At 36.3% G+C, this 12812-nt stretch overlaps 1 protein-coding gene across 4 annotated transcripts in view; it reads right to left on the bottom strand.

Moving 5' to 3' along the window:
• Positions 1–12812, bottom strand: part of CDKL5 (cyclin dependent kinase like 5) — a 120357-nt gene that overhangs the window by 12058 nt on the left and 95487 nt on the right. For all 4 annotated transcript variants that reach the window (XM_079315298.1, XM_079315299.1, XM_079315297.1 and 1 more), the window contains 4 exons: positions 11014–11174; positions 7740–8763; positions 4274–4379; positions 2093–2216 (listed from right to left, as the gene is read on the bottom strand). In XM_079315298.1, coding sequence (XP_079171424.1) covers positions 2093–2216; positions 4274–4379; positions 7740–8763; positions 11014–11174 — 1415 coding nt within the window. The remainder of the gene's footprint in view (positions 1–2092; positions 2217–4273; positions 4380–7739; positions 8764–11013; positions 11175–12812) is intronic.

The raw sequence follows: 12812 nt of genomic DNA, 5'->3' as shown, positions 1-12812 counted from the left end.
ACACTCTTCACCACTCAGGAATCTGATTAAGCGGCATTTATGGCACAGAACAATTTTGCAACAACATTAGACCATTGCCAGGACAACTTAAACAGAGTTAGCATGTAGAGCTGGGCAGGAAACATTTTGGGAAAATAGGGAGTAGAAAAAGAAGAGAGAAAGATAAGCATATGCCAAAATAGCAGTAACTTGGTGTTGCAGGTACTGCTATTTCTTCCATTTCATAAAAAGAAATGCTTATTCTTCTGTGGGTTCTTCTCTCAAAGGAGCTGTTCCACTTTGTGAAAATATTTGAGTAATCTGGAGCAAGGACTTAAATCTGACTGTCTGAAAGTTAATGAAGAGCCTTTTTCACAATGCCATAATCAGCACCTCTGTGGTCCTTTCACTGTTTTAACAAGATGAAACAGCTACAAGAGAATATATTGAGGGAAACGGACAATCTCCTTCAGAATAACCTCCAACTTCTGGTTTAAGGCATTCACTTGTTAGACCAAAGACTCTGGTTTAAATAACAAAGACCCAGCACTCAAGTTCCTTGCATCCTAAAAAATAATGCTACCTCAAAAATATTTGTTATTTTGAGAGTATCTCTGGTTTTGACTAGCAATTCCATCCTGGAGCTGAAGAAACTTCATGATAAAAGGTTAGTGGGTATCAGCCAGTTCCTTTGAAAAGTTTATGGTTTTGGTAATTTGGCATTATAAACAAACAAACAAAAAACTTCATTAAAAAATTCCCAACCAGCTCTAATAACATAGGCTATTTTTTTCAGTTCAGAGTTAGAATAACATTACATGTTTCTTTGCAGTCAAGACAATATATTGCTGAATGATGTATAAAGCAAAACAAGATTCCAGTGTCTTATGTTAATATGCAAGATAGAAAGATCCAGATAGGAAGGACAATGTAAAATAGTAAAAACGTTCAACAGTAGGAGTAAATACCTTCTTCAGCCACTTAAGTCACAACATAAGTACCACCTTTTTACATAAATGACCGGCTTCCTCAGCTAACTTCCAGAAAATGGATGTAGGTGGAGCTACTGAAGGACAGGAAGCAGACTCTAGTGAATCAGAGCAGGTGAGAAGGGTTCTGGAGTAAACATCTTCTATTACTGACATAGGCATAAAACCTGAATTCCACAAGTTGAAATACCAACTGTCCACCACCCACCACCCCCCTTTCTCTTTTAAGTGCATAATTGACTGGTTATTTGTGAAAACACATTAAGTCCACAAACCACTGAAACAGTTTAGATAGCATGACTTTATGGCCCTTTCAGAGAGAAGTGTTTCAGAGACTGGTATAAAGCATAGTTGAACCATGCAAATGTATGCAGTCCATTCCTCCCACCAATCCTGTGAAGCTCCACCTGCTTATTTCTGTTCAATATGCTTTATTGTGATTTAACAAAGTATAAGATTAAGAGTATTTCAGAGCCAAACAGCTCTCAGAGAAACAAAATATTTCCCTTTAAGTCCTACAAAGCTATGGATATGCTGTCATTTTATTAGTGTAATTAAGGTGCTCTATGTTATATAATGGAGCAATGTGATGCTTTTAATCTTTTAAAATCAATATACACCATTAAGATGTTGCTTAGTCCATTTTCCCACAGAATGTATTCATTTCCTTCTGTGTGTAAACAAAGAGAGCAGCAGTCCCCATTGTAGGGTGGAAATATTCTTCATTAATAAAGTACTACTTTATATATGGAAACATGCATTTTGATATTTTTTCCACTTGTCTAACAATTCATGCTTCTGGAATCCACAAATTTCTATAAATACTACACACACAAGCACTTTGTACTACCTTTAACTAAAGACTAATAGCAGGAAAAAATTGTGAAGGATTGGACAAAAGTATATAAACCTTAATGCATTCATGTTATGGGTGCAATGAAGGATTTCTTGCTGCCCAAAAGGGGACAGAAAACATGCCATGCTATGCCAGTACAGCTGGAGGAAGCAACTAAGCACATGGACAATTGCAAATCTCAAGAAAAGCGTGAGGTTTTTTCTCCCTTCTTCTAAAACCCCGTTTTTTCCCTGCCATTCTCTAGACGTGTGTGCAAATCACAACTCACCAGGTATCAAAGGTGGTTTGTCTCTTGGGGTGGTTTGTCACCGTGCTGCTGTCTGCTGGTAACACCGAGGCTCTGTTGGACACATTGTTTTCTATGTAGGTGCTCTCTGGACGCGGAGATGGAACTGAACAGAAAACAGCAAACAGTGTACACAGGGCTCTGCCAAAAATCCCAGCTCCCACTTCTCTGCTTCCTCTCTGCCTCTTACCATAACAGGAGAGCAGAGACACAGTTGTGTGCTGTGTATGACTGGAAAAAAGCTGACTTTTGTGATCCTTGCAGGATAATATTGGTTATAAAATGAGACAATCGTGAGAACTTGGGTAAATTGTTCTTAGATTTGAGAACAGTTCTATTTGTAGGGAGCTCTAAGTGTCATTGATATTTAAAAGCAGGAAAGAGAATGAGATGTTGGAATACTGTTACTAAAGATATGAACTACTATAGTTTATACTTCATCTTCACTTTAGACCTTAAAAAAGGTAGTGCCCATCTTGGAAAAAAAAAAATTATTTTCAATGTAACTAAGAGATAATGCACTAAAATTTAAAACATCAAAATCAGATATTATGTATTTTTCAAATACATAATGCATGTGTGTAATACATGTAATATATTCATGTAATACATGTAATACATTCAAACACATGTGCTTTTGAAATTAAACAACTATATACAGAGCTAGAACATAAATTTATTAGAATTATAAATATCACTAGAAATACCTGCACTGGATTAAAAATTGACCAGACAGTAGTTGGAACATTAATGCAGCATCACATTACACAATCTATCAAAAAAGCATCTGCAAATTATTGTTCAAGCTGTAGTACAAAAGTATATGCTAAGAAATACTGTTCTAATTCAAGTACTAAACATTTTATGAATAAGGATTTACCTTTTTTACAGTAACTTGCATATACTATTACCACCAGTTTTGCATATACTATTATCAATGTATTATTTAAATATAATATAATCTTCATAAAGCAATAATTAAGTCCATCTAAAATATATTTGTTCAATAGATAAAGTTGAAGAGGAAAAACCCTCTTGCTTATAATAAGGAATTGAATAAATCTCAGACCTACAGTTTGTTTAATACATGACTTATGGAAAGTCACATTCTTTGGTACTTTTGTTTCACTATGTATAAAAAAGAAGGATAATCCATATCCAATTTTAGGAGCTTTTTTTAGGAGCTTTATAGGGGAAAGGAATTCAGGATTGAGAATTCTTAAGGATCCTCTGTTGCATTTGCAACAAAAACACTCAAAAGCATCACTCAAAACAGTACAAGCTTCAGTTCTGCTCACAGGTTTTAATACTGCAGTGGGACACTCACAAGGATTGTCAGATTTTAATGTGTCTAAATCAGGTCATCAGCCAACTGATCGACCTGAAGAGGATCAGAGGGGGATTTGTGACTCTGCTTAGGCTTATTAGGTGACTCATAATCGAATTTCAGCTGATTGGGACTTCTTAAGGTTCAAGGGAGCCCCACAAGCCTCCTAACACTTGCAGGACAGTAATTAGCCTCTTATCATCTTTTTCAAAACAATTACCCAGGTTTAGCCATGAGGCAGCTGCTCAGAAATCACCCTCTTTGTGTGCCATAATAGAACAATATCTATTTGTGTGTGCCCATACACAGACCTGCTTCATTGTTTATTCTGAACTGGAATTATGTAAGTGTGCTCTTGCTTGTAGGAAACCCTGATCTTTAACAAGTCTTGACAAAAGAAATGCCACAGGTTTCAAGCCATGAAAAGCTAGCATTTCACTTCCCTGGAACACAGTATCTGAAACAGAGCAGTAAGTATGTCTATGTGCTACAAGTACATAAGAATTGAAAATTAAAATTAAAACTATTAAGTAACTGCTTGCTTTGGTTTCATTAGCTCAATTTGTTCATTTTGCCTTGATAAATTGTATTCTGCTTTACAAGGTACTGCAGTGGATATACTTTCCAACTAAAGTGAGCAATCATTTACAAATAAACAATATCATATCAATGCAGTTCCTGCAGGTAAACTCACCCTCTGAAAGCTGAATAACAATTCTTTTTCCAATACACTTTTGCAGCTGTTCAGGTTAATTCTCTGTATCAATTTCTACTACTTAATTTATATTCCATACTAAAATCCTTGATTAAATTTGAAAGATCCACCATGGAATTACCTCTGTAAAAGCTGCCAACTCTTCTCGGAACAGGGTCATTATACAGAATTCTATTCTCCTTAGTAGATGCTCCATCTTCTGTGTGTGGATCATGATATGCTCCACCCTATGCAAAAGAACAATAAACTATTTAAAATGAAAGATTGTAAACTGATGTGCAGTTTTTAACTAACATATATAAGCAAGAAAATTCCAAAATTCGCTATACAATTTTCCTTTCATATTATTAATAACTAAAATATCAAATCACAGTCTCTATAATCAATAATTATTTGGTTTTGCTGTTTGCTTGCTTCTTTCCAAAATGACAAAAATGGCATTATCAAAATTTTGCCTCTAAGTTGGAATTTTAAAGAATTAATCTGATTCAGGCCCTCAGATTTTCAACCTGAATGAAAGGCAGCTGAAACATCTCTGGAAGGATCTTTTACTGGAGGCCTGTTAAATTATTTTCTGATGGAATCTGGTCACTTTGCTTCTGGCAAATTTTAAAAAGCAGACAAGAATGCATCTAATTTGTGATAATTGCAACACCAAAGCACTATCATCTCATATCTCTAAATATCATTACCTAGAGGTACCAACAGTCACAAAATGTACTGTAGGCAAAGTCTCTAAACCAAGAAATCTATAGACAAAGTACTTCAGTCAGACAGGATACCAAAAAGCATATCATTACCTCTAATTTATTCTACTTTCCTGAAAACAGTACTTCCTGGAAGTACTTCAAGTAAAAGTCTAGGTGAACCCTTAAAAACATCCTTATGCACATAATTTACCACCAAATATGACTTAATTCCACTCTTAAATGAATCAGAAACTACAGCTTTTCCCTCAGTATGGACTAACCAGATGAAATTTAATGCTCTCCCCAAGACTCCACAGGAAACTACTGAAACTCCTGTATGAAATGAAATCTGGAATGTCCAAGAAGGACAAAGGTTAAAAACCAAAGCCACCAATAAAACTATCCAAAATTAAAAACTGGGATTTCAATTCACTGCACGAGGATTTGCAAAATCTACTTTGCTTTTTGTGGCTGAAGATCTGGTGTCACTGTCACAGAGAAAACAAACCTTGGAACCAAGACCAGAACTGCAGCTAAAACAATGCTTCAAATCCCAGCTGGATTCTTCTAAAATTTACCAGAGGCTGAAGCATTTGATCAAATTACTACTTGTATTAGACACCTCTTATTTATCAGCACTTATATTTCAAACATGAGACAGTAATAGCAACTTGGATTTGATTTTCTTCCACTTAACCCTTTGTTTGTACATTAATTAAATGTAAAAAAAACACCCCTTAAAACAAAACTGTTGTGTTGAGACTTGAAAAGTCCAAAAACTATGACTTGATTTTTTTTTTTTTTTAGTAAGATTTAAAGCTTGGCAAACAAAGAATGGTTTTCTTTAAAAAGACTTGGTACAGCTAAAAAGAAAATCAGTGAGAAGCTAGAAACACGTAAGTTAGGTAACTTCACAAAATATGAGCAGAGGAAAAAAACCCAGGAGAACTGATCTGAAAATTAAGTATGAAAACAGTAAAAAATCTATGAGAACACATATTATTAATGACTTTTTTAGTTCATTACTCCTGAGGGCAGTGAAATTTTCTAATTCCTAATGCATTATGTAGAAAAGGGAGAAACAATAAGGATAGGAAGGAGCCAAAGAATAATTTCTTTGTGAAAATGCCTTTATGAGGCATAAGAAGATTGACAATTTGATTTTGATTTGTTACTGAAAGCAGTATAAAACAAAAAACAGCTTTGTGAATTCATAGACTTAGCATCCATTTCAGAAAAGTAATTTTCCTCTCATATTTCTAATGGATGAAATACAGATTTAAAAGCACTAAGTGCAGGCTGAAGCTTTAAAAATAATGACCATAATAGATAAGGGCAAGTTCTTTATCTTGAATGAACAGACTTCCCAAAGCAAATGAAAATTAACAAAAACATAAGCATTACAATACACATCCATTTTGCTAATTAAAATAAAAATCTGTCAACCAATTTTCAAAGACAAAGAATGATCCTGGCCTCTAAATAGCTGGAAATAAAATAAAAATTACTTCAAATTACTATCTGCTGCATAATGCAGAAAATGAGCTGAAGAATACAAGGTAGTGTGACCTTTTATTATCAAAAACTGAAATGCTGATATTACTGCCCAGTCAAATAATATCCTGTAGAATAAGTAACATTTAATTTGACTGAAATGAGAGAGACAGAAAAATAAGTACACTGGAAAAAACTGTATACTTGTTTGAAATGGAGCTGCTGTAATCCTTTCTAGGTAGCTTTTAAAAATTATTATTCCCTTGCACTTCTATTTTGATATTTTCTCATGTTTGACTACATATAGTCTTGAATGCAGGAAATGTGCTACCAATGAAGAAACATATTATGCCTTTTTTCTTCTACTGGAATGAGGAGATAACCACTACCTGAAATTCTTCTTTTTATGGTACTTGTAGACCCCTATAAAGTCAGCTACACGTATTTCTTAGTTGAAATACTAAGCAGGCAGAGTATTTGAGTTTCTCAGAGTAGACCATAATCTTTGGACTTTAAATATTATTTGCAGCTCTTTGACTTTCTTCCATTTGTCAAAAAATCTGAACTAGATGTTCTCTCCTTAGGAGTCTGTTTATCACAAGTGTAGGCATAGAGAAATAAACATTCATTTTTGTATTTTTCTCTGCATCTGTTTGTTATTAGAAGAATTTAAAGCTCTGAGGACAAATACAGTCATCTTTACATATCTAATGTGTAAAACATAAGATAATTCAGAAGTGTTGTGTAACAAATGTAAATCAACACCAGAACCAGCCTGTCTTCTACTCTTCAATTAATGCTCACAGAAAAACAAAACCAAGTATCCACAGACATACAGTAACCACTGTGAGGAGTCAATTTACCAGTGGCCACTACAACATGAAATCTCTAGACTACCCAGTTATTATACCAATCTAAAGAAATATTGTAAGCTTTGATATTTCTCTAGTAAATTAGGGCATTTCAGCAATAATGTCCTGCTATACCTGAATGAAACACTGGCTTCAAAAATTAACATTAGCATTCATAACAGAAAGACATATAGGAAAAACTAAATAAAAACACAAATGAGAAAGATAATTAAGCAAAATGATACAGCAAAAATGACACCAGATCATGTAACCAAGGACTAAAAACAACTAATGAAATTTTAACTTCAGAGACAATTTTCCGTTCTCACATTTCCGTACTTTAAGATAATGGTATTCACACTCCGTTTTTTAAAAGTACCTTGAAATATTCAGCCCTTCTGAAAACAAGCCCCCAACAATATCCCCATGCCTTACAAGACAAATAAATGAATAACTCCAAAGAAACAAACAGAAGACAGAAAGCAGGCCACTGTCCCCACGAGTTAAAAAGAGGAAGGTAAACCTTAAACAAGGGGCAATATTTTGGACTAACCCTATTAGAATCTTCCGTACAGTCTTCTCGTGATGAGCCAACAGACCTTGTGAGTGACTTATGCTGCACCTGTGGAGATAACAGTTGCAGGCTGTTTGCTCTGGCTGCCATCCCTTGCCCTATGCTTAAGCCACCCTCTGAGCCCTTTGACCTGACTCTGTCCCGGCTCACATACATAGAGTGTCTATGAGGGCGCTGCTGTGAAGAAAAAGGACTGGTATAACCTAGACCATAAGAAAAAGATTCATGTGGAGCAGACAGAGAGTGGGAATGGCTTCCATCCATGTGGTCTGGCAGTTTTAACTCCTCCATTGTTTTGGAGTGTCTTGTTGGTGGTCTTCGTGTGTCCAGGGTACCCTCGCTGCGGTTGTTCCTCGCAGACGGACTGAGCATAGTTCTGTTATCGCTGTGCCGCGGAGCACTTGGACTGGTAGGAGAGTTCAAGTCCATACAGCTGGATGGAAAATACCTACTGGTGTTTGGTTCTGCAGCTTGGGCCCTGGCCTCAGAAAGGTTGCCCACGGATTTTGAGTCAGTCAGAACTCCATGGCTCTTGGACTTTGTCCGATAGGAGGGACTCTTGGAGGACTGCGGGATGGTATCGATGTAGCTGTGCCGACTGTGCTTGTCGCCGGGCTGCAGCGTCCCGGTTTTGCTTTGAGAAGTTTCCATGAAGGAGTGCCGGTTCTGCTGGGACCTGGTGTTAGACTTCAGGTACTTTGTGCCTGAACCATCAGAGCTTTTGGTGTCCACATTAAAATCAAACTCTGTTTTTCCCTTTGGTTCCTTTGGGCTGAGGAGATGCGGCATGTTATTATTGGCTATATCCTTGTTGCCAGATCCGGGTGTGTTGCTTGGTTTCTTTGCGTGCATTGGACTAGGTGCAGGTCCGGGAAGGTTTCCATTTAAAAAGCTCTCATTTGCTGGAAGCCCCTCTTCTCTTGGCCCGCCAGCCCCTAGTGTCATATCCTTGCTGTTTGATCTGTGGTGTGACTGCAAAGCAGAACTTTTGCTGGCTTGATTTCTATATTAAAATGCATAAAGAAGCATTAATATACCAGATTACTTATTCGTGTTATTAAAAGTACACCCATTTCAGTTGCCATTTAAAACCACAAAATTTAACTGCAATAAGATCAAATATTGCCAACTGAGGCACCAGGAGCTTAAAATAACAGATAACTAAAATAACAGATTTGCAAGCATTCGTACATTGTTGCTGCTGGTTCTAATCTGATGGCAAACACTGCTGTGGTTAATGATTTTGCTGACAAAACCCCCGAAGATAACAAATCTAATCATAGAAATTCCAACATATATTTGCACATTTATGCATGTATGTGTGTACCATGCAAGCACATCACTAAGTGAAGTATTACATTATGAAAATTAGCTGCATATCAATTGAAAAAATCTTAAATACACCTGGCATATCAAAGGAAGGTAGAACAATCAAGTATGTCAGTACTGTCAAAAAACCCTGATAATATCAATGCTCTAGGCTATCCTGGTATATTCCTGGTTTGGAGGAGGAGGGGAGAGGAAAGGAGGGGAAAGAAGTTATTGCTCAGATGGAGTGAGCCTGAGCAAGCCTGTAACACCAAACCCAAAACCAGGTCTACCACAGGAAGACAGCTTTTGTGGAACTGGGCACAATCCCAGTTTCTGGTACATTGACTCATTCCAAAGCTGCACCTGAAAGGCTCTGCAACCAGACTGACTGGGTGCAGAGCTGTTTGGTTGTGTCCTTAACCTCTACTCTACTTCCTAGCTCTTCTCATTTTGGGATTACAGGACTTGAGATACGAGTTGGTTCTGCAAACTCTGAGCCTGATTTTTTTTTGAGCAGGATTTATTATCTCAGGATTTCTGGCATTAAACCAGTTCTGCTTCTGGACTTGGACTGGCACTGCAAACTAGCAAGACTGAGCAGTGCTGGAGCTGTGCTTGTTTGCCTTGATGGACCCAGGGAGGCTGTGAACTATTAACTTATTTTTGTAACAAATCTATGATGTAACTCAGATATATTACTGAGGGCTGAAGTGAGAGCTCACTGTGCCTTTGTTGACCTTTTTGTTAATTATAATTGGATAATGCTAACCATTTTTGTACCTAGGATTTTTGTATTAACCACTTCCAGTGATCTCATAATCTATTTCATTACAGTTTCTAAAGCTTCAGCAATTTTAATGCCAGTTAAAAATATTTTTCAGTTAACAGAAAGTATATTTTTTTAAAACTCAGAGATATGAATAACCTGGTATTTTTACTAGGCAAACCTTTTGGACAGACAAGTTTCCAGTGGAGGCAGGTTTTTCTTTCTGATGCCACATGTCTACTGGTAAAACTTCTACTCTACTTCTATCTGTAAAGGCAGATAGAACTTTTTGGTGTCTATCTTTGAAAAAGTATAGATTGCAAATGTCATCATCCCCAGTCTTAAAATAGAGGAGCAATTTTTTTAATCTCACAGGATAAGCTAAAGAAAAAGACTGCATATAGAATACTAAAATATTCTGCATACTTCAGAGGGTGACCTTTATGAATGCATTTATCACAGCAAAAATATGAAGCTTTTTCTATTGAAGTATTTTATCCACCAGTAAACCTGGTTCATTGAGGAATTAAAATTAAGTGGCTTGTCTCAAGCTATGTGGGTCCAGAAAGGCAGTCAATGAGCAAACATAGTCTGCTTTGAGTCTGAGGTCAAATATACTAGACCCAATCCACAACTGAAGCTGGAGACAAAATTCTGTTTATCTTCAATTTGGAATCTGATCAATGCACACAATTTTCAGGACATTTAGCTGCTACAAATCTGTGTGAACTTTAAGCTTTTAAATATCAAAATCTTGGACAGATTTGTACACATACAGCAATGGTAGCATTCCAAAGAAAAGAGCATTCCTTTGGAATCTTGGGCATCTTCCAAGCCACAAAACTATTGTTCAAGAAAAAGGCTAACATTTTTTAAGGTGGATCAGCCAATTATTCTTTGTCATGAGCAGAAATAGCTTCAACATTCTCTTGTCAGTTTTTTTTTAAACATATCCAGCTTGATGCAGAAAGTTACCAAAATTTCAGCCAGTGTAGCTGTAAATACTATGCTACCTTTATTCAGAGAGGTAACACAGAACAGCATGCAACATGTCTCAGTGTGCCTAAGCTGTCAAACAGCCACTTTTCTTGTGGGTGATGCTGCATGTGAGCACAACAACAACTCACTCACTGGCAGAGCAAATGTCAGTGATAACAGTGACAAGACTACATTTACCTGTTAGATAAAGTGTTGCTGTCTGCATGGTAAGGTTTTCTCTTAGCTGACCGTGAAGGGGAACTTCCACAGCGATCCAAGAGTCTTTGGGTTTGAAACGAAGGGTGGTTCAAACATTGTTCTGTCAAATATCTATCTGCTGGATCTAACTTCAGCAAGTTCTTTGAAAAACAAATCCCAGAGTTTAAATGTTAGTATCTGTATTTACATTAGCCAAAAAAAACCAACCAACCAACTAAAAAAAAACACAACACAACACAGAAAAAGCAAAAAAAACCCAAAACAAAACCAAAGCAAATAAAAAGCAAACAAACAAACAAAAAACCAAATAAAGAACATTATTGGGATAATTTTTTAATCTCCAGTTTCTGGGATTAGATGTCACTACTAGAATAATTTCATGGTGCATTAAACTACATACACGATATGTTTAACGATATGCATAACTACACATATATGATAGTATGTTTAAATGGCAAGATATCTAAAACTTTTAAAATATGTTTTATATACATATATATGTTTTAAATATATGCATTTTAAGCATATTTCTCAGGATATACATTACAACATTGTTTTGAATCAAAAATATTGAATTTACAAGTAATAAAATGCTACAATGAAACAGGCTTTACAAACAACAAAACAACTATACATGGGAACATTCTAATGCAAAAATAAACATTATTTTGAAGTTAGTATTTTCAAAAATACACAAATGTAAGAGTTCTGTTTTTAGCTTATAGGGTTCAAGCCCACCCATATCTTCAAAGAATTTTCTTAACTGTTAACAATGCATTCAGAATAACACTTGCCTTATAATTCTGTTAGATCAGTTGTGACTCTAAACAAAGACACTTCCTGACATGTAGAAAATATTCAATCACAAAAAGGAAAACAGGAGCTTGGGTATTTTGGGAAGTCAGAAAGGTTTCTTGCAGTAAAAGAACATTACAAAGCTTACATTGGAATATTCAAACATGCATGACAATCAGCAAAGTTAAAAGTTTGAATGGCTATTAAGTAAAAACCCCAGCTATTTCTTCAGGGTTGTATATGTTTAAGAGAAAAGAAATATGTTTGTCTGTGCACACACACACACTACATTAACACCATATTCAGTCACTTGACCACAAACTGATTTTCCCTTTCCTTCACATTTCACTTCAGAATGGAAAATGGTCAGGAAACAAAGCAAGTGGCAAACCAAACTCTTAGGTTTAGTCATACATTATGCAGCATCTTTCTTCCCAAGTGACAAACTGTACTGAATGATTAACATCTTATTTCCCTCTTTTTTTTTTTTTTTTTTTTTTTTGTGTTGCTCATCACTACAGGGGCTCAAAAGGCTGAACAAACATGAGAAGGCCACCTGTGATTCCTACAGTCCCCCTCAGAAGAGAGGATGTCCAGGGCTCCTCACAAGTGCCTGTACACAACCTTCCACAGGCTGGATGACAAGCAAGGAGAACTGGAAGTCCATTGGTTATCACAACACTGGGAATCTGCCTGGAATCCCAGAGAAGTACTGGGACAGGGCTGAGACATGGTCACTGATGGGTACAGCTGGGCTCAGAAGGAAGGGGATGGAGAGGGAGAACACTCCATATAATTGATTTCCTGGATCATATCCAAGGTCAGCATGGAACAAAAGGTTTATCCATAGACAATCCTTGGTTAGGATTAGAAGGGAAAGCAACACTGGTTATGGTGGAAGTTTGTTACCAACAGCACATTAAAGAGCATGAAGGTGATGAAGAGGAAAACTCTCTACAACAAAATAAACATCTCCTGGTCAC

This window comes from Erithacus rubecula (assembly GCF_903797595.1).
Source record: "Erithacus rubecula genome assembly, chromosome: 1".
Classification (NCBI taxonomy): Eukaryota; Metazoa; Chordata; class Aves; order Passeriformes; family Muscicapidae; genus Erithacus; species Erithacus rubecula.
The sequence above is the reverse complement of the archived record's forward strand: the minus strand, read 5'-3'. Positions and strand labels throughout refer to the sequence as shown.